This window comes from Festucalex cinctus, chromosome 2, assembly GCF_051991245.1.
Source record: "Festucalex cinctus isolate MCC-2025b chromosome 2, RoL_Fcin_1.0, whole genome shotgun sequence".
Lineage (NCBI taxonomy): Eukaryota > Metazoa > Chordata > Actinopteri > Syngnathiformes > Syngnathidae > Festucalex > Festucalex cinctus.
Window position 1 is genome coordinate 22,870,455 of NC_135412.1, and position 21,566 is coordinate 22,892,020.

Here is a 21,566-nt window from a genome sequence, read left to right on the forward strand (position 1 = left end):
GAATCAGAATCACAGTTGAGTTCTCGCCAGGAAACGCCCAGCAGCAATATGATTATGTAGCAGCCAGCTAATCATGTCGCAGCTGGGCGTGTCCTGTCAAGAACTCTCGTGGCATTCCTGTCTTGTACTGCCCCCAGATGGCCATACCAAGAAGGTGCAGCATTCAAATCAATTGATGTCATGGGACAGAAACTTTCATTCTTTTTAATATTTAATTGTCATTACGTAGGTTTTTATAACATAAATTATGGGATACTAATTTTTCTTATTAAAATCCACATTGCAACTTTTTTTTTTTTTTAATGGGGGAGAAGACTGGAACTGATTAATTAAATTTTTTTTTTAAAATTGACTTAAAGGCTTACTACGCAAGACAGTTTAAAGTTGAGTTTGGCGCATAACTGATCATTGAAATTAATTTGTGGCAGGTGTCCTCCTTCAAGCTAAAGGGCTGATGCTGTGCACCCGTCACACAAAACCAAATAATCATACACATGCAAATGCAGACATACACTTGGACGTAACAGACTTGTATTGCTTTAATGTTTTTTTTTCTCCTTTAAGCTGTAATGACAAAATGAAGATGATAAAGCACAGACACAATCCGAGTGTCTTTTTTTTTTTCTCTTCACATTAATACAGTTGAGACGACCTTATGGACACTTTCTAGGTCTTTCAGAAAAATGCTTTCTTGGACAGAAGCATGCTGCACAGCTCTGCTTCCATGTAACGCAATGGAACAAGATGATGTCAGGAAAAAAAAAAAAAGAACCAAAAAAAAAAAATAAAAAGAATGAAAGAAATGATTGGTGTCCGGGAGGTCTGATAATGACGATGATGCCTCGGAAGATCTTTTTGCATGTGAAATTCCTGACGCTTTTCTGCTGCTCTTTCAAGTTAAGTGCTCCATGGACGCAGCAGACTTTTTTTTTTTTTTTTTTTCAGGCATACATTTAAAAGAAGAAGACGTCAATAATGTTTCAGTGCATAAATGTAAACCTCCCTGTGTAACATATTTTTGCATGAAAAACGGCAGCAAGACAAAAAGCAGCTGATGAGACTCTTTGGCAAAAAAATCACAACTGTCATGGGCACACGCTGTTTTTGTATTGCATTTTGCACTTACTTGGCCTTCTACTGTATATCTTTTTTTTTTGTTGTTGTTGAATCTGCTATGTTCCATCAACTCCTTCCCCGCCAACAAACCCTTGGTGTCCATGCAAGTCCGCTACACTGCTTTTTTTTTTTTTTTTTTTGCCAACATGACAAACAAGACGAGCCAAAACAAAACCATGTACAAAGTAATGTACACCATATATTCAAACATTTCAAAATCCTCAGACTTTGAAATCGTTAGCCAAAATAAGTATAACTTTTTTTTTTTTGTCGTCTGAACCCATTTCTTTATCTAGACTGTACAATATATGCATAATGAGTACTCATGAGGGACCAAAGCAACAAAAATAAATACTTTTCGCTAAGTCACCTTTCAAAGTAGTTCATCTATGTACATATATAAGCTATCCTCTTGTCGCAGATGCTTGCGCGTGTGCACATTGTGAAGATTCATTTGTTCTTTGTTTTTTTTGCCTTCTGCTAAAAATATCTAAATGTGTTTTTGTGACAACACAGTGCAAACAAATGGAAACACACCCGCCCCCGCATATACCAACAATTCAAATCAAAATATCACCATCATTTGACTACTTCAAACATGGGTTGTCTAACATCTTGCTCAGGACTCTGTCGAGCATAAAAAAACAAAAACAAATCTACTTCATGCGGGCTTTCCACAAGTCAAACGGTCTCAGTGTGTACGAGGGCACACGACGTCGAAGAGTTTTCAGTCAAACAGCATGCAGAGGGAGAGAGAGAGAGAGATAGAAGAGTGCATCGGTCCAGGCTCCAGGTTGATATTCCTGGAGGCGCTTTCCAGTGTCATTCTGTCACAAGCCACCTGGTGGACAGTCTGTCAAAGTCTCCAGGTGCTTGCACTAAAAGCGTCTTGATGAAAATGCAGGTGTGCACGGAGCTTCGTGTTGGTGTGTGCTGTTTTTCTTTTTCTCTTTTTTGGGGGGGGGTTGGGGGGGGGGGTCTGGTCTGCAATGTGCAGTTTAGACGCTGATCTATATATCTATATATACATATATAGCTATATATCGATCTATATATACGTATATATATATATATATTTAGGGGTGTGAATTGCCTAGTACCTGACGATTCGATTCGTATCACGATTCACAGGTCACGATTCGATTCGATACCGATTAATCCCGATACGAATTTATAAGTCGATTGTTGCGATTTTTTTTCATTCAAATTTAGAAAATACTAATCAGTAAGCTTGTAGAGTGTAAGATTTATATGAAAATGTATTATTTATTTATCTGAAATTTCAGTCTTATAGAGGTTGTAATCTGTTTCATGTTTGAACAGCATTAAAATAAAATATTAAGGCTTAATGTTCCGTTCATATAACATTCTTCCATGCTCAAGGTGTGAATCCTAACCCGAAGTCAGACGTTTTGTTGAATATTTTTCCATTAAAAATGGAAGTTTAAAAATCGATTCACACACACACACACACAAAAAAAAAAGGCAATGATGATAAGACGTTGAATCGGTAAGACTACCGAATGAACAATTCTGAGCTCTTAAAAAAAATAAATAAATAAATAAATTATTGAATCGATTCGAGAATCGCACGATGTAGTATTGCGATATATCGCTGAATCGATTTTTTTTAACACCCCTAATATATATCTATATATACAGGATTGTCTCAGAAAATTAGAATATTGTGGTAAAGTCCATTATTTTCTGTAATGCAATTAAATAAGCAAAAATGCCATACGTTCTGGAATCATTAAAAATCAACTGAAATATTGCAAGCCTTTTATTGTTTATAATTGCTGATTATGGCTTTTTTTTTTTACTTGGTCTGGGGAAATATTCTAATATTTTGAGATATTTGGCTGAAAATGCCATAATCAGCAATATTAAAACAATAAAAGGCTTGCAATATTTCAGTTGATTGGTAATGAATCCAGAATGTATGGCATTTTGCTTATTTAATTGCATTACAGAAAATAATGGACTTTACCACAATATTCAAATTTTCTGAGACAGTCCTGTGTGTGTGTGTGTGTGTGTGTGTGTGTGTGTGTGTATATATATATATATATATATATATATGGCTGGACAGCTGATAGGCCAAGACTTTTGAGGCCGCCATATTGCTCCTCCCAAGAAACGTTTCTCGGCATACGATCCATTTACAGTATCCAAATTGGAGAACATTTGAGACGGTACTTGGAAACAGCATGATTCATGGTGTTTTAAATTTGTTAAACATAAATAAGAGGACTTCAGACATTTTACAACTTGCCTTAAATATATGTATGAATTATATGCTTAACTTTTTTTTTTTTTTAACTTGTTAAAAAATCGTGAGCACCCTGGCACAAATCCCCCACCCCCCGCCTTATACTAACTGCCTATGAGCTGTATATGTCTTATTTCTACGTACATATACCGTATAGTTTAGTATACAGTAGTCTGCTGGCAAAGTGGGAGTAACAAGATGGCCGCCGTGTGACTTCAACGGCTTGCACTGGTGTGTACGGGCTATCCAGTCATATATATATATATATATATATATATATATATATATATATATATATAGGTCAGTGAGTTTAGATCAGTCGCCGTTTCACTGCAGAGCCCTTTCCAACACACAGCAGAACCAGAAAAAGTTGACAGACTCGTGGAAGGTAGGAGAACCGAGCTTAAAGGTCAAGCTAACATGCATAAGGTCTTCAGACAAGGTTTTGCCAAAAGTCATCAAGGCCAACTTTTTTTTTTCTTTCCTGAAGACAATGTCAAGAAGAAACGACTTCTTTTCTTTTTTTTGTGTACATCTTTGAAAGAAGGACAAAATAAAAAATGGCTTAATTGCTACGTCATTCTTGCACTTGTATTGCGTCTACCTTTGGTAAATCAATCAAGAAAAAAGAAGGAAAAACACCCTGAAATGTCCTCACGCTCAACTTTCATCTGCTCTCGTCTCCGCATTCCGGTCCGAGCGGCCTTTGTCACATTTTCAGGCCCACGTTGGCACATCCGCTCACATGTTCACCTGGCAAAAAAAAAGACGCTTGCAACACGCCAAAGCAGAAAGGCAGAAAAATATAGCTATCAATGAATGACATCCCAAAAAAAAAAGAAGAGCTCCTCCAATCCCCGAGACGTAAAATGATGGGTTTAAAAATGGCCGCCGTTTCATCGTCTCATCATTTTGGAGAGAAAGCTGACGATGTTGGAGGCCGGCTGGTCGGGGTCCAGCTCGGCAAACAGGTGGCTGACGTTGTCCGTTGTGCTTCCTTGTTTCCGGGCCACAAAGCCAAAAAGCCTGAAAGAAAAAAACAAATGTGCGTTTGCGCTTTTGTTGAGCTTGTGCACAAAAATCATGTTGGCGATACTTACCTAAGCGAACAGCCGCTCTCCTGGCCCCACCTGTGCAAACATATCATTTCATTACTGTTAGACTCACGTCTCCAAAGTATAATTTATTAGCAACATTTTCCATCTGTAAAAAATCGGGATGTGACGATAATATAATATCGTGATATTGCAATATTAAAACTGCCACAATATAGCGTCGTCGTCGTTATGTCACGATATTGAAAGCAGCACATCTTTTAAAAAAAAGTCGGGTTGATTTCCATTTATGCAGTTGTAGCACCCTCTGGTGGCTAGTTTTTAGTGCAGTTTAATTTTCACAAGGCAAGGCATGTTTTGGCCCTTTTATGTTTCAAATCCAGATGAAGGTGAACGTAATATGCTTGTGAAGCGAGTCAATATATGGAGGAACTCAATGTGTGCGCGCATTAACAAGCAGTGTTGCCGGTAACGCGTTACTTAGTAACGCGTTACTCAAAAAAAGTTGCTTTCTAAAGTAACTAATAGTCTAACGCGTTACTTTATTCTACAAAGTAGTCTGATTAAAGTTACTGTCCAGAGGATCAATGCGTTACTCCACATTTTCATGAAGCAGGCAAACTATCTCACTGTTGTAACAGTCACAAACAACTACTGCTAACTACGAAGATGAGGCAGAAGTCATTGATCACCACACTGAATTCAGCCATGGTCTGGTCATGAATGGTTTGCACATTCAAAACAAAAGTGATGATACTTTTACTACCAGTTTTATTAACCAACAGGCACACAACACAACAAAAAAAGTGTGCATTATGGACCATAAAAGTGGTAAAAAAATAATTTATTTCCATCCTCAACTGGTCCGTGAAGCATTATGGGATGAGGTCGTCTCCGCCCTCTCGCCAGGGGGAGTGACGTCAGACAAGTTACGTTTTCAGTAGGGGTGGAACAAAAAAACGATTCGACCGAACCATCGTTCGTCAAGGGGAGCTAAACGACCGTATCGGTTGCGAGTGAGGCTTTATGGTTTTCATAACAATAGCAAGAGTTCTGCGCCGTGCTCTACTTGTTTTGTTTACATTTCAGTAGCATCACCATTCAAGCTACTTCCGTGTTTCCGTGCTCGCGACACGGCGCGCGCGCGCGCAACGAGTGACAACATACAAATGGAGACAGTTAGCAGAAGCCGGTGCCGTACATCTCGGTATTTCCCATGGCTATCGAGTCCTCTCGGTGCACGTGTATGTCCCGGGCCGGCGTTGGTACTGCGCGCGAGCCAAAAAGAATAACTCCCGTGACGATCCAATGCATGGATTCAAACGACACAGGTATGTCCCACAGCCAACACACCAGCTAAGCTAAAAGCACACTGCAAGTATCTCATTTCTCAGTTTGTGGCTCCCTGTCAATGTCTACAACTAGCATGAGCAGCAGATAGGAGAACTGAGACGTGCCCGCGATTACGACAGCCCAAAAAACAAAATATAAACAGTAGTGATTCTGTGGTCATCATCGTGTCTCAGATTAAAAAAACAAAAAAAGATGTCATACATTAACCAAAAATGAAAGTGATGACAAAAGAAAAAACAATTGTTAAATACAAAAATTGTTGATTAAAAAGGGAAATGAACTTTTGTAAATATTTTTGCATATATTAAGTGGTTAAAATGTGTTTGATAGATTTATTGTTCCATAAGGTGGCTTCATATTTCTTTTGGCTGGACGGTAGGTTTATTTCATATCTTAAATTTATGTTTCTGAAATACTTCACAATGTGCAAATATTCTGTTTAATTGTGTTGGTGTCTGTCTAAAGGTTAAATATTTATATTTAACATTAAATTATCAACCTTTTGTTTTCCTGATCCTTATTTTGAAGAGAAAAAACAAACAAACCAAAAAACAATTATAACTGTCAATAACTTCTAATAAATATTTAAACTGATACATGTGTACACACTGGAATAGCGGAACAAACAATAGAGGAATTTAGGGGATTTTCATTTTCAACCTGGATAGATTTTTATTTTTTGTTTTATAAAAAGTATTTACGTTACAAGAAGTCAAGAGAGACTGCCTATTTTGTTTTTCATAAAAAAAAACACCTTTATTTTCATGTTAAAAATGCACTTTCAATAAAGTATTTGGAACTCCGTTTATACTGCATTATTTTTATGTTGAGATGGTGTTATCGGCAGCTGCTGAAAGTAACTAAAAAAGTAACTTTTAATCTAACTTAGTTACTTTTAAAATCAAGTAATCAGTAACGCAATTTAGTTACTTTTAAAACCAAGTAATCAGTAAAGTAACTAAGTTACTTTTTCAAGGTAACTGTGGCAACACTGTTAACAAGTAAGCATCTCAATATGAAGTGTTATTACAGCTTGTAGGTTGTTTCGAAGCATTGCTGTAATGCACAAAAGCAAAATATTGCATGGCTTTTTTTTTAGTATGAGCTTTTTTTTTTTTTTTTTTTTTTTTAACAATATTGTGGTCTTTTTTGTATTGCATATCTACCCACAATATTGTGAGAATTATTGTATCATGACCTTCATATCGTTATATCATCGTATTGTGTTTGGATATCGTTACATTCCTACTAAAAAAAAAAAAAAAGGGGTAACTTTTTGAAAGTTTTCTTTTACTTTGATAATGACTTATCAATGTAGCCAATTTAACATTTTTTTTTAAATTGATATTTGTTTTTATCATTACACATATGATTTATGACGAGCATTATGAGACAATGACATTATGGGCATATATTTGACTGTACTTTTTCCATGATGAGCTCTTTTGCCACTTCACCTGTTCGATTGACACAGTGAGGCGTGCAAGGTCCATGTGGAAGTTGCAGAAACAATTTTCCATTTTTGCTGTCCTTCAGCATATTTGATTTATCGTTTTAAACCATCAAACAACGCAGTCTGCTAACTGTTTGTTAGCCTAATCGGATCTCTGAATTTCTGAATCTCAATTTGTGACCAAAGCACCTTTCGAGACTTCAATGCTTGAAAATGCATCCTTAAAAAAAAAATAAAAAAAAAATGCAAGCATTTAGTCATGACCGTCTGACCTTCTGTCCTGCGGGTCGGTGTCACAGTAGGTTATGGTGCTGAGAGGATAATGCCGTCGGAAGAAGATCCTGCAGAAAGAGAGTTCATCACAATGACTTTCTTACGACGACTACAGGTAAGTTTATGGTAGGTTTACACACCAAAACTTATAAGAATGACAACACAAGGACAAGAAGACAAGACTTATTCGTTTTTACATGCAGCGAGGAGAGCAGAGTTGCCAGGTACAAGCTGTCAAAAATGCTCTGGCAATTCTCTCTCTAATTATTAGGGATTATTTCCTGTCCGGTTACAAAAAATAGCGTTGCACCACCAAGGGGTGGGGAAAGCGCAATAGTGCAACGCTGCATTATCTTAAAATAACATATTTGTCTGTCTGGATGCAAATAAGCATGTGAATTTCAATTAGTCAAAAAGGCCTTGTTTGCTCATCTTTGTGACTTCTCATCCTTATATCTGTGCATTTTTAAAATGTGCATAGATGGTGTATAAACCTGACAGAATGGAATCATTGAAAATAAATAATTTGGTAAAATTTTCATTTTTATGGTGGCTATTCGTCCTATTAAAGAGATAGGAAGATTATTCCAGAGCTCCAGGTCACTGCGGATGCTATCCAGTAGTGGCGTAAAATTGAAATGAGTTAATTCAGTTAATTTTGGTGAGATTTTCTAAAAAAAAACAAAAAAAAAAACAACAACCCTGCCATGTCATTTGATCACAGTGGAGTGATTGACCGTCATGTTTTCTCTACCACTGTATTTTGTATTTTGTGTCAACTGAAAAGAACGGTGCTTGAAAAGGAATTTCCACTATGTTGATTGAAAAAAAAAAAAAAATAGACATGGTGGAAATTCGGGAAGTGATAACATTATATCATGGAGGGACTGTTTAACAAATTGATTTTTCTGTTGCCAGGAATCAGGACGGCCACTGAATTTTGCAACTCAGATAATTCAAGCAAACACGTTCTACAAATCTGTGAGAAAGTGTCTTTTGAAAATCCGATGATGGAGTTTTGCTTCAAAGTTTGTCCCTTTAAAAGTGGCTACTCTGCCACCTGTACAGCAATTTACAACATCTGACGTTTTCAGCTCATGTTATCAGTAGTGACTTTCGTTCTACCAAGCGGAAGTACCCAATTGACCTTACGGTGGCACGCCCCTCCCCGCCCACTGAACGCAATGAGAAGCGCCCTCGGACATTTACCGGTTGAGATGAGCTGAAGTGCATTCACACTCATGGCAAAGTTGTCAAATCTTGCTCGTGGTTTCTCGCTCAGGTATGTTCAGGACACCGATATTTCTCTTCCAAGCAAGTCGAGGTGGGCTTTCCATTTTTTTTTTTTAGTGAAGGGTATCTTCACTCCCTCACCATGCAATTTTGCCCCAAAACAAAAGGAATTACGCATCGCTGTCTGCTTCTGCAGAAGTCATAAAAAGACAAGAGTCGCCTCACCCACTTTGGCCGATTGTCGGCAAAACAAAAGTTTTTGGACATTGTTCCTGTCAAACAGTGTAAGAATGAATTTATATGACCTCATAGTTTCAATGTTTTGTTGACATTTATAGTAAGTCAACAAACGTTAGTGTGGATGGTTAGCTACCCAGAGCTATCGTTAGCCTTTAGCTAAAAACAGCAATGGAGAACAATACTTTAGCACAGACATAGTGGTTTCTGCTCATTTTGGAGGAATTCGACTGGTCGTGTGTGCAAAATTTGTTCTGTTGGCATTTATAGTAAAGAGTAAGTCAATAAACGTGTGGACGGTTAGCTACCCGGAGCTATCGTTAGCCTTTGGCTAAAAACAACAATGGAGAACATTACTTTAGTGCAGATGTAGTGGTGTCTGCTCATTTTGGAGGCATTCAACTGGTTGTGTGGTCTTCCACAAAGTCTGATCCAGCGCAGATATTTTTCGTAGTTGCTTGAGGGTTTAGGAAAGGGAATAAACTGGACAGTGTCTCTCTTACACAAGCCGTGACTACAGTGTTGTACTAATTTTTTTTCTTGCCTTTGGACAACCACGCAATGCACTACCGGGAGCTGGATTGCTTTTGTTTGTCCGTAGTAAAATGCACATGCTGTTGCAGTCATGGCGTTTTGCGTCTTGATGGGTTTACTAGCTCATGTGGGCGTGGTTTACGGTAAGGTCCATTGTTGACACACAGGGTGCGTAAAGTTGTACAGTACGTACTTCCTGTGACTGTCTGTGAGCATGACGCCCTGCGGGGACACTTTACAGTGGACGACGGTGGCGCTCGGCAGAGGATTAGTCGCCAGCGTCTGACTGATGGCCTTGCCAATGGCTTGAGGGCCAGTTAAGGATTCCATGTCCACAGAGTTGATGTACAGCACGTTGGACGCTGGAAGACAAAAAAAAAAAAATCATCGGCACGCATCTGAAACCAAAAATGGAAGTGTCGCTTGATGTAGCGGTATTTACCGTAAGAGTCTTCCGGAAGCTTCTGAACTGTAAAGTAGAGATGACACTGTGAGGTCGGGCTGTACATTCAATTACAATTTCAATGATTACACTCCACAATTACAAAATGAGCATAATCATAAACAAGGTTATTACAAATTTTTGAATTGTCTAAATGGATGCATTTGCACCTACTTTAATTTTAAAATAACTAATACATTTTGTTTCATCCAAAAGAAACTTGCATAATTAGTGTTTTAAAGAATTTTGAATATTAATATTAATATTTAAAAAAATATTAAGACAAACGTCTTAATATTTTTTATTTGGTTTTTAGTTTTGTCCCCAAAAAATTATTCTACTGCACAATGCACAAGCTGCACTCCAACATCAAGTTTTTGCACCAACATAAATAAATAAATATGTATTATTATAAATATGTATTATTATAAATATATATTATTATAAATCCTGTTTGATCCCAAAGGAGCTTACGTAATTATAGTGTTTCTATTTTTTTTTTTAAATTGGCCTTTAACATTTTCTTTATAATAATAATAATAATAATAATAATAATAATAATAATAATAATAATAATAATAATAATAATAATAATAATAATAAAAAAATAATCATGATTTCAATGATTACCAAAATAATTGTGATTTATTATTATTTTCCCATAATCGAGCAGCCCTACTGTGAGGCAAAGTGGATGAGCCAGCGTATGGAAAGGAGGCGGCGGCTTACCTGTCCCTTGCTTCAAAAGCTCCACAACCGGGTCGGTGGGCGTGGCCAGCTCCAGCGCCTCTTCATTTGGGTCTGCACAAAGGCAAGCGAATAACAAGCATCAACAAACGCTGTCACACAATTTGGGGAATATTTCTGGCTGCCCGACATTTGACCTTTGGTGGGGATCATCAGCTTGCAGGGCAGCGCCATAGGAGTCATGGAGTGTTGGTAAACCAGCGCCGAGAGACAACCTGCCATCGGTCAAAGAGTGCGTGTGAGTGGGCTCCGTGGCCAGATATATGATATGAAAGGGCTTCAGATGCACTCACCAAAGTAAGGCTCGTTGGGACAACCCTTAAGGCGGACACCTTTGGGGCTCGTTTCGATCAGGAAGTGTCTCACCAGCTCGTTGCTCAGATCGGCAACTAGATGCATTGGAAGGAAGAAGGTTCAAGCGGTGCTATAAGTATCAGTAGCGATTCCTCTAAGACTGCAAGAGAAGCTCAGCTTCCCAGAAATGCTGATCCAGAACTGACAACGGAGGAGCTGAAGGAGTTGGAGGCAACACTCGGCAGTGCAGGAGGGGTTCAGTGAAGAGGAGGAGGAGGAGGCAGCAATAATCCTGTCAGCCCGAATCAGGGAAATTCTGGCCACAACGTCGGTGAGTTTGTGGGAAAAAAAAATCACCCTGAGAAAGTGATGTCTGGGCGTGCTATTGCTCACTTTGACAAAGTTTGCTTGCAAGTGTTTCGAGACATTTTAAAGAGCAGGCAATGTCAAACTTTGTTGGAGTGTTATTTTACTAAACGTCTGTTGTGGTCAAGTAACAATGGGCAAGGTGGTAGTGAGCCAAATAACCGAAGAGAAGAAAACTAAAACAATAAAAACAATGTTAAATTTCATTACATAATTGTAGTGAATTTCTGACTTTTTTTTTTTTTTTTCATTTTGGGGGGTTGGAACGCATTCGCCATTTTACATGGAAATTGCTGTTCAATTTACGATTTTTTCATTATATGACGACTGGTCTGGAACTGATTAAATTTGTAAGTAGAGGTACCACTGCACAGTGGGTCATAACATTAATCTCTGATTGTAAATTCCAGGCAGATGTGATGAATGTGCTATACTATCTTTAGTGAAACAATCATTCCTACTTTTTCTGCACAAGTATTCAAGTAATTTTGAACAAAAAGTTAACATGATTTTCACAATTAACACTTTAACTGGGGCTTGATCTCTGCTAAGAAATGTGTAGTAAACGTGCAGTCTGTTTGTTAGCAGCGAGCAAGCTAAGATAGCTCGAAGACTTTGCTATACAGCAAGACGAGTATATCCAGACATATACGATTTCATGAATGACAATTTACACCATGAAAGTAGTGATCGACGTACTGTTTCAAGCAAAAACAACATACCTTAAGCTTCCACTACCACTTTGCCCTCCAACCAACTAAATTTTTTTGTAGCTAGTGGCTCCAAACGACTGGTTTCAATGATTCGCAGTAATGTAGTGTCCTACTCAGGACGTTTTTTGTGATACTTGACATATTTCCCACCTTTTAACGAAAACGCTCGGCGAAAATCAAGCTCTCAACATTCATTTGTTATGGGATGTTTGCCCTCCGGGAAGCGCAACGGAAGCTAAGCGGTGACGTCAGCTGTAGTCAGCTTCAGTATCAGCTACTTATCACAAATAAATGACATGCCTTCCTTCTCATTCATCCACGGCACTTTTAGAATAATGTACACAGTTGGACGCTGCTCAGTAGAGTGGGTTGTTCCGCTGCGCGAAAAACGAACAGTCATTGAATAAATGTTGGGCTTTTTCCCACCCATCGGAGGCGCAGCATCTCTGGGGGTCCCTGGAAACAGTGGGCTGGCCCCACAGCTACTATGTGATTAGATGATCTGTCTGAAAGAATGAGCTTCCCCTCATTTGAATGACCACTGGGTCGTGAAAATTGTAAAAGGAAGGCATTTTCAAGTAAAAAGTAAAACATTTTGACATTTGCGTTGAAGGAGGGAGACATCGGATACAAGAAGGACTCTCGAGGACCAAGGTTCCATACCCCTGAGTTGGATTATGACGTTGTCCCCCCCGCTTTTTTCTTCCCCCGAAACACCCAAAATGCGAATGGATTTAAAATCCACTTGCTGATGTTAACATGAATGGTGAGTGATGGTTTACATATTACATAACATGTATTCGATTGTGCACATTGCTGGCATTGGGCCGAAAACTTGTACCTCCAAAAATGGTCACTTTTCAGTAGTGCCCAAAAACGACGCGTTTGTTCAACCATTAACATGACATCATCACAGAGAGCAAGCCGTTTTCAACATTTCAATTGGTTGTAAAAATACAAATCCTTACATGTCCATCCATCCATCCATCCATCCATCCATCCATCCATCCATCTTCTTCCGTTTATCCGAAGTCGGGTCACGGGGGCAGCAGCTTTAGGAGGGAAACCCAGACTTCCCTCTCCCCAGCCACTTCAACCAGCTTCTCCGGCGGGATCCCAAGGCGTTCCCAGGCCAGCCGAGAGACATAGTCTCTCCAGCGTGTCCTGGGTCTTCCCGGCCTCCCGCCGGTGGGACATGCCCGGAACACCTCTCCAGGGAGGCGTCCAGGAGGCATCCGAACCAGATGCCCGAGCCGCCTCAGCTGGCTCCTCTCAACGCGGTGGAGCAGCGGCTCGACTCTGAGTCCCTCCCGGATAATTGAACTTCTCAGCCTATCTCTAAGGGAGAGCCCGGACACCCTGCGGAGGAAACTCATTTCGGCCACTTGTATCCGGGATCTCGTTCTTTCGGTCACGACCCACAGCTCGTGACCAAAGGTGAGGGTTGGAACGTAGATCGACCGGTAAATCGAGAGCTTTGCCTTTTGGCTCAGCTACTTCTTCACCACGACGGACCGATACAGAGTCCGCATCACTGCAGATGCTGCGCCGATCCGCCTGTCGATCTCCCGCTCCATCCTGCCCTCACTCGTGAACAAGACCCCAAGATACTTGAACTCCTCCACTTGGGGCAGGATCTCATCCCCGACCCGGAGAGGACACACCACCCTTTTCCGACTAAGGACCATGGTCTTGGATTTGGAGGTGCTGATCCTCATCCCAACCGCTTCACACTCGGCTGCGAACCGCTCCAGTGAGAGTTGGAGATCACAGCTTGATGAAGCCAACAGCACCACATCATCTGCAAAAGAGCAGAGATGCAATGCTGAGGCCACCAAACCGGAACCCCTCAACACCTCGACTGCGCCTAGAAATTCTGTCCATAAAAGTTCTAAACAGAATCGATGACAAAGGGCAGCCTTGGCGGAGTCCAACCCTCACTGGAAACGAATCCGACTTACTGCCGGCAATGCAGACCAAACTCTGGCAACGGTCGTACAGGGACCGAACAGGCCGTATCAGGGGGTTCCGTACCCCGTACTCCCGAAGCACGCCCCATTTGAACGCCTTCTCCAAATCCACAAAACACATGTGGACTGGTTGACCGAACTCACCCTCGAGGATCCTGCTGAGGGTGTAGAGCTGGTCCACTGTTCCATGGCCAGGACGAAAACCACACTGCTCTTCCTTAATCCGAGATTCGACCCCCCGACGGACCCTCCTCTCCAGCACCCCTGAATAGACCTTACCAGGGAGGCTGAGGAGTGTGATCCCTCTATAGTTGCAACACACCCTCCAGTCCCCCTTCTTAAAAAGGGGGACCACCACCCCGGTCTGCCAATCCAGAGGCACTGTCCCCGATGTCCCCCGATCCTTACATGTAAGAATTGTAATTCTTACAAAGCAATTGAGCAAACTGCGAGGCTTCGGCCCGACGGCAGCGATATCCAGTATGCAGATGGTACCTTTTTTGCTTTGTTGTACCATCGGCGGCGGGCAGGCCACCTTCAAGGCAAGACCGTAAGCCCCACGGAAGGAGTGGCTGTCCCTGATGACGAAGGCGCCGGGCTCGCGGTCCTTCAGCACGTTAATGGCTGAAAAAGGAATGATGAGGTGAGAGTCAAGGCGGCGATGATGATGACGCTGACGGGAGTGCGTGAAGATGGTGTCACCTTGCTCTCTGGAGATGTCGGGCTTGTACCAGAACTTGGACGTGTCTTGGACAAACTTCACATTCATCTTGATATCTGGATAACCATCCGCTGAAAACACAAGCAAATTAGGAATGTGGGGAGGGGGAAAAAAAAACTCTTCAGACAGCTTATGTTCTTATGCCTCACCATTAGTGTTCATTTTATCCGCCATTTTTAAATTCAGTGTCAGTTTTAGTCCAGTTTCAATCACGCTTGTTTTAACTCATTTGCTCCCTAAAATGTATAAATATGTTCTATTTAAAATGTTTTAAGTGTCCCAAAGGCGCATGTATATGTTTTTTATTTTTATTTTTTTAGTTTTATTTGTTTATGTTAGAGCAGACAGAAGGCTTTGATGCAGCCCCTGAACTGCAGAGAACGGTTGAAACAATTGTAGTTATTACAAAAACAGCCAGCAGGTGGAAGCAGAGTATAAGAGATCCACCAGTGTTGCAAACAAGCTGATTTCCCCACAGTTCTCAACAGATTTGTGAATAATGATGAAACTTACCTATGTTCTAATGCTAATTGCTGTAAAACAGATAGAATATACTTTTTTTTCCTGATGAAAGAATAGACTCGAATCTTTCGTTTGGTAGGTTCTACGTTTTTATAGCAATAGAACACATTCTGTGGGCCTTTCAAAATCAGTCAAAATCCAGTAAAACAGCCGGGAGCGAAGGGGGTTGCTTCAGTGAAAATGGTTGCGAGTGAATGAGTTAACATAGTTAGTCAACCTCATCCCATTTTTATTGAGTCCATTTTTAGTCGACTATAAATCTAGCATTTTAGTCTTTTATTTTTATTTTTTTTGTCCAAGGAAGCATTTTATTCATCTAGTTTTAGTCAAGAAAAACTCAACGTTTTAGTCTAATTTTAGTCAGGACAATTATTTTATCCGTTTACATTTTTTTTTTCTGGCAGCAGATATTGTTTAACATAACATTTCGGATCTAAAAAAAACTATTTCACATAAAATGTTTGCATCTTTTTGATGAAAAACAATTTGACACACAATTACAGTGTATCAACAAGTGGCTACTATGGCTGTATGCTATGAGCTACCAAGTTAGCCAGCATTAGTTAGCGGTCAGATTAACAGTTTGTTGGAACGTTATAACCGTTGGATTAATGTAACATTATAACTATAATTTACTTTTTTTTTTTAACCTTTCACCACGATTCCACTTCCCGTCTGTCCCATGTGTTTGTGCATTTTGCACTCGTTAGCTAAAGATTTGAAATGGGGCGTGTCACGTGTGTCACATGACCATGTCACATTGATAGATTAGCTGAGATGAAATTTTACAAAATCATGATTTTACTCTTGTTTTTGTTCATGAACTAAAATGTCCATCGATTTTTAGTCCACTTTTTATGAAGTGAAGTGCATTTTCTTCTTGTCTTCATTAGTCGACAAAAATGCATTCTGATTTAGCGCCACTTATGAGGGTTTGAGTCTAGTCTAGTCTACTTTTCGTCCGGTGAAAAATGTGTGTTGACATTTTGGTTTGGTTTTCCTTGGCGAAATGAACACTACTCACCATAGATGGACTTGGAGGTGTCTGGGTACGACCCGGCCAAGTTTGAGCCAGCAGCCTCGGCTGCGAGCTTCTTGCTGTCCATCCTCTCTGCGTCCCCGCTGCTCGCGTGCCTTTTGACCGGCAGCTGTGGAGAGACGGGGAAGGCGGGCGTGGAAGGCGGCTGGGCCTGACGAGAAGTAGCCCCCAACTCATCAGGGGTACCGTGGCCAGCGCCGCCCGCTGCAGCGCGCCGCCCTGTCAGGGGGCTGGCGGGCGGCACGCTCGTTTTGGGGTTTCGGCCAATTAAGGGGCTGGAGGGGATGCTGCCACCTGCTGCCGGAGGCGTGCGTCTGACCGGCGAAGGACTAGCTTGGCCCAGGTGCCTTTGGAGGGCGGGGCTTGGGGGAGTGTTGGTGGCCACCGTGCGGTGGAGGGTGTTGGGGCTACCGGGGATGGTGTGGACGCCCATGATGTTGACCTGGGAGCCATCAGGGGAGGCGTATGTGTGAGGGTAAAATGCTGCTGGGCTGTGGTCGGAAGAACCGTATCTCCTTTTGAGAAAGAACAACAAACATTATTCTTCTATCTGCATGAAAGCTTCAAGGTTTTAGTTTATTTCTCTTTATTTGTTTATTTTCTCAGCCCGTGAGCTTTAAGTGTCAGTCGTACACAAATACGCACCCTTCGGGACTGTGTCCGGGACTGCTGGAGGTGAGAGGGCCGCTGAATTGCTGTGCTCGAAATTCCACAAAACCACGATTATCTACATTGGATGGAAAACACATCAGCACATGTAAAAACAACAACAATATGAATACTAGTCTTGCACAGCTTAAAAACATAATTTTAGGAATAAAAATTAGGGCACAAAAAAAACAACACAAACCTTTATCCAGTATGTTCGGTTTGGTAGATTAAATTTGTAATAATCCAGTCCAAATGTCATTTTTCTTTGAGCTTGTTTTGGCATATGGCTAACATGATGGCTACGTGCTAGCTAACTTTGCGTATTAGCCAACAGGCTAATCTTGAAGTATTCCACGAAAGTAAACTAAATCAAAATCATGAAGTACTTGCTTTCAGAAAGTAATTTTACTTCCAACATATTTCAATCCTGTGAGGTCAAAATGTTAATATTATTTGAGTTGTCCTGAGCTTGTTGAGGCATATGGTTAGCATGAGAGCCAGGCTACGTGCTTGCTAACTTTGCGCATTAGCCCACAGGCTAATCCAGAAGTATTCCACTGAAGTTAACCAAATCAAAACAATTAACTACTCGCTTTCAGAAAGTAATTTTACTTCCAACATATTTCAATCCAGTGAGGTCAACATGTTAATATTCTTTGAGTTGTCATGAGCTTATTTAGGCATTTAGTTAGCATGATAGCCAGACTACGTGCTAGCTAACTTTGCGCATTAGCCAACAGGCTAATCTTGAAGTATTCCATTGAAGTTAATCAAATCAAAACAATTAACTACTCGCTGTCAGAAAGTAATTTTACTTCCAACATATTTCAATCAGTGAGGTCAACATGTTAATATTCTTTGAGTTGTCATGAGCTTGTTGAGGAATATGGTTAGCATGATAGCCAGGCTACGTGCGACTACTTGCGAATGTAACGAATTTCGGGTTTTTATCAGGAGTTCTAAGATATTCACAGTCAGTTTTTACTTGTAAACCCATTTGGAACATATACAGACAAATTTTCACTGCAAAGATCTTTGGAGCTACATTTGCACGTATTTGTCACTCAGTGAGATATGGGGAACTTTTCATTTATGGATCGACTTAAATGTCTACTTTATAAAAAAAAATAGGAACTCCCTACACTTTTTATTAAAAATAAATTAAATCAAGAAATTATGTTGAACTTTTAGAAAACTTTATTAGAAATCTTTAGGGATCTATTTATTTTCTTTTTTTTTTCCTTTTTCTTTTTTTAATTTAGCTTAACACATGCTAATGGCCCTGGAAGATCTGCAATTTTTGTTAAAATTTTTTTATCGGCTTGAAATATTGGTTATCGGCCTCCTTGACTACAAATAATCTGTATCGGTATCGGCCTTGAAAAAAACATATCGGTCTATCACTAGTAGTTACTACAAAAATTGGCCAGCAGGTGGCAGTGGAGTATAAGAGATCAGTCAGGGCCATGTTGCAACAAGCTCTTTGTGTCAGTGTTTTCACCAGGATTGTGAATACTGACAAAACTTTGCTATATTCTAATGCTAATTGCTGCAAAACAGAAACAGATAAATATATATATATGTATTTTTCCTGATGAATGAAGAGACGCTAATCTTTATTTTGGTAGGTTCCATTAAGGGCTACACGATATTGGAAAATCATGTGATATGCAATATAGTTGGTGAATAGATAGATAGATATTATTGCGATATTTAACATGTACCTAAATAAATTACATTGTTATTATCTAATGAAAGAATGAAATGTTTACATGCAGAAAATAAGCAAACTCAATATATTCTTAGTTAATTAATTGTAATTACTAGGGGTGTGAATTGCCTAGTACCTGACGATTCGATTCGTATCACGATTCATAGGTCACGATTCGATTCGATACCGATTAATCCCAATATGAATTTATAAGTCGATTGTTGCAATTTTTTTCATTCAAATTTAGAAAATGCTAATCAGTAAACTTGTAGAGTGTAAGATTTGTATGAAAATGTATTATTTATTTATCTGAAACTTCAGTCTTATACAGGTTGTAATCTATTTCATGCTTGAACAGCATTAAAATAAAATATTAAGGCTTAATGTTACGTTCATAAAACATTCTTCCATGCTTAAGGTGTGAACCCAAACCCAAAGTAAGATGTTTTGTTGAATTTTTTTCCATTAAAAATGGAAGTTTAAAAATCGATTCAGCCGCCTATTGAATCGATTCGAGAATTGCGCGATGTCGTATCGCGATATATTGCCGAATCAATTTTTTTAACACCCCTAGTAATTACCTTTCGATACTGTTCAACTATTGGATGGCGGTGCAGTTTTTAGTTAGCAGCTGAATGGTCAAATTCAAATAAAAGCATAAAATTCCAAATGAAAAATATTGCATGTCTTTGCGATATGCATATTGCATGGGCCAATATCTCAATATCGATATTTTTTTCAATATATTCTGCAGCCCTTTGTTTTATAGCAATACAACACAATATTCTCTGTGTGGGCAAAATCAGCCAAAATGTCTGCAAGTGAATGAGTTAATATCTGAGAGTAATTCTCACCAGAGCCTCCAAAAGTAGGGCTGTTGTTGGCAAACCTCTCGATATCATTATCCTCAAACGCTTCCTGGTAGCTGTGCACGGTACCCTGCCAGTAAAGAGTCACGCAAACAGAATCAGAAGAAAAACAAACGGAATATTCAACAATGCTGATCCATTTTTTTTTTTGTCTGGGAGGATGAAATTGATCAATGTACCTCTCTGGGTCTTCCTCCTGCTTTGTGGGCCAGACTGTTGCTGAAATCTGTTGACCGGCTATCTGGCCTGTTGTCATGGCCACTGTGGTAATGACCCTCACTGGTGGTCCGACGCCGGCCCGTCTCCTGGCACACTTCCGGGGTCATTCCCCTGGAGCGTACCCCTGAACACCCCCCCGCAAAACACGTGAAATAACGTGGCCAACCATAATTACTTATTGTCAAAACAATTTGGAAGCAATGTGATAAATGTTGTACAGTATAAATGATGTGTGGAAAAAAAGTTAAAAAAAGGAAGCAACTGAAAGTGAGCGGGGGATTGGACAAACCAGAGAAGGAATAGGAGCGATGGCGGTCAGATTGTTGCGGTGTTATGCTTTCACTGATGCCCCGGATACGAGCGTTGTACTCTGATGCCGGGGCAGGAGGTCGGGTGGTGGATGGTGGACAGAAAGAAGGAAGAAGGTGAGAAGACGTGCAGAGGAAGAAGCAATGGTGGGAAAGGGTTGTCCCATCAGCACAACACAAACAGAGAATAAAAAACACAACAAAAAAACTGACTGAATAGAAAATCTGAAATGTGAAAGAACATTGAAAGGGGTACTTGACTCATTCAGTCATTTTCATCAGTAAGAAGATAATATTTTGTCTAGATTTAATATTACAACTGTTATTTTTCATGAACAATTTATACCGTTTTCAAAAAAATTGCCACTTGCTGTTGACTCACTGATCTGTATATATGACTGGATAGCCCATATGCGCTGTGCAAGCCGCTGAACCCACAGGGCGGCCATCTTACTCCCATCTTGCGAGCAGACTACTGTACAGAACTACTACTGTACAAAATTATCTGACACGTTTGTAGGTTTAATAAAAGAAAAATAAAGTAAAGAAAAAAAAAGTGATTTTATTTTGGAAAGGTACGTATAATGCCATTTTTTTTTCATTATAATGCCTTTTTGTTTTGTTTCTGGATAGTGCCATTATTTTTGGTTTCTTTTTCAGTTGATGCCATGAATTGGACTGGTGAACATGGCGCTTTCATTGAGGAAACGTCTCAAAACAAACGAACGTGTAACTGCAACACAACGAGCGTTCGTTCCGTTTGCGCTTCAAATTTGGTCGACATGATCCCGTACCAGCTCATAACACCATCTTGCTATGGGTTGATAAACAACATCCACAATGAAAGCGCCATGTTCACCAATCCAATTCATGGCATCAACTGAAAAAGAAACCAAAAAATAATGGCACTATACAGAAACAAAACAAAAAGGTATATGAAAAAAATGGCATTATATGTACTTTTCGAAAATAAAAACACTTTTTTATTCTTTACTTTGTCTTTTATTAAACCTACAAATGTGTTAGATCCTACATAATACGTACGTACGTACGTACGTACGTACATATTAGACATATACATCTCGTAGGCTCTTAGTTTAGTGCCGGGGGGCGCGGTGGTCACTATTTTTTAACAAGTGAACGGTATGTGCTGCTTTCAAGATCCCCTTTTTCTTTAATCGCTCAGTTCCCCAATATTAGATCTGGCAGATGCATCTTTTGTTGAATCACAGTTATAATTCTTTCATAAAAAATATACAAGTTTCCTCCTGTAAGCAACATTAAGCATATCATTTATCCATGTATTTAAGGCAATTTGTAAAATGTCTTAAGTCCTCTTGTTTATCTATCCATCCATCCATCCATCCATTTTTCGAACCGCTTACTCCTCACAAGGGTCACGGGGGGTGCTGGAGCCTATCCCAGCTGGCTATGGGCAGTAGGCGGGGTACACCCTGGACTGGTTGCC

General features: G+C 39.9%; 1 protein-coding gene across 5 annotated transcripts in view; it reads right to left on the bottom strand.

Moving 5' to 3' along the window:
• Window positions 1-514: 514 nt before the first annotated feature.
• Window positions 515-21,566, bottom strand: part of tns1a (tensin 1a) — a 113,122-nt gene continuing 92,070 nt past the window's right edge. For all 5 annotated transcript variants that reach the window (XM_077513782.1, XM_077513783.1, XM_077513784.1 and 2 more), the window contains 14 exons: window positions 19,751-19,914; window positions 19,557-19,641; window positions 16,986-17,067; window positions 16,326-16,855; window positions 14,761-14,850; window positions 14,554-14,682; window positions 11,009-11,104; window positions 10,853-10,930; window positions 10,698-10,769; window positions 9,969-9,995; window positions 9,720-9,888; window positions 7,522-7,590; window positions 4,489-4,518; window positions 515-4,414 (listed from right to left, as the gene is read on the bottom strand). In XM_077513782.1, the coding sequence (XP_077369908.1) occupies window positions 4,285-4,414; window positions 4,489-4,518; window positions 7,522-7,590; window positions 9,720-9,888; window positions 9,969-9,995; window positions 10,698-10,769; window positions 10,853-10,930; window positions 11,009-11,104; window positions 14,554-14,682; window positions 14,761-14,850; window positions 16,326-16,855; window positions 16,986-17,067; window positions 19,557-19,641; window positions 19,751-19,914 (1,751 nt within the window). In that variant the 3' untranslated portion in view covers window positions 515-4,284. The remainder of the gene's footprint in view (window positions 4,415-4,488; window positions 4,519-7,521; window positions 7,591-9,719; window positions 9,889-9,968; window positions 9,996-10,697; window positions 10,770-10,852; window positions 10,931-11,008; window positions 11,105-14,553; window positions 14,683-14,760; window positions 14,851-16,325; window positions 16,856-16,985; window positions 17,068-19,556; window positions 19,642-19,750; window positions 19,915-21,566) is intronic.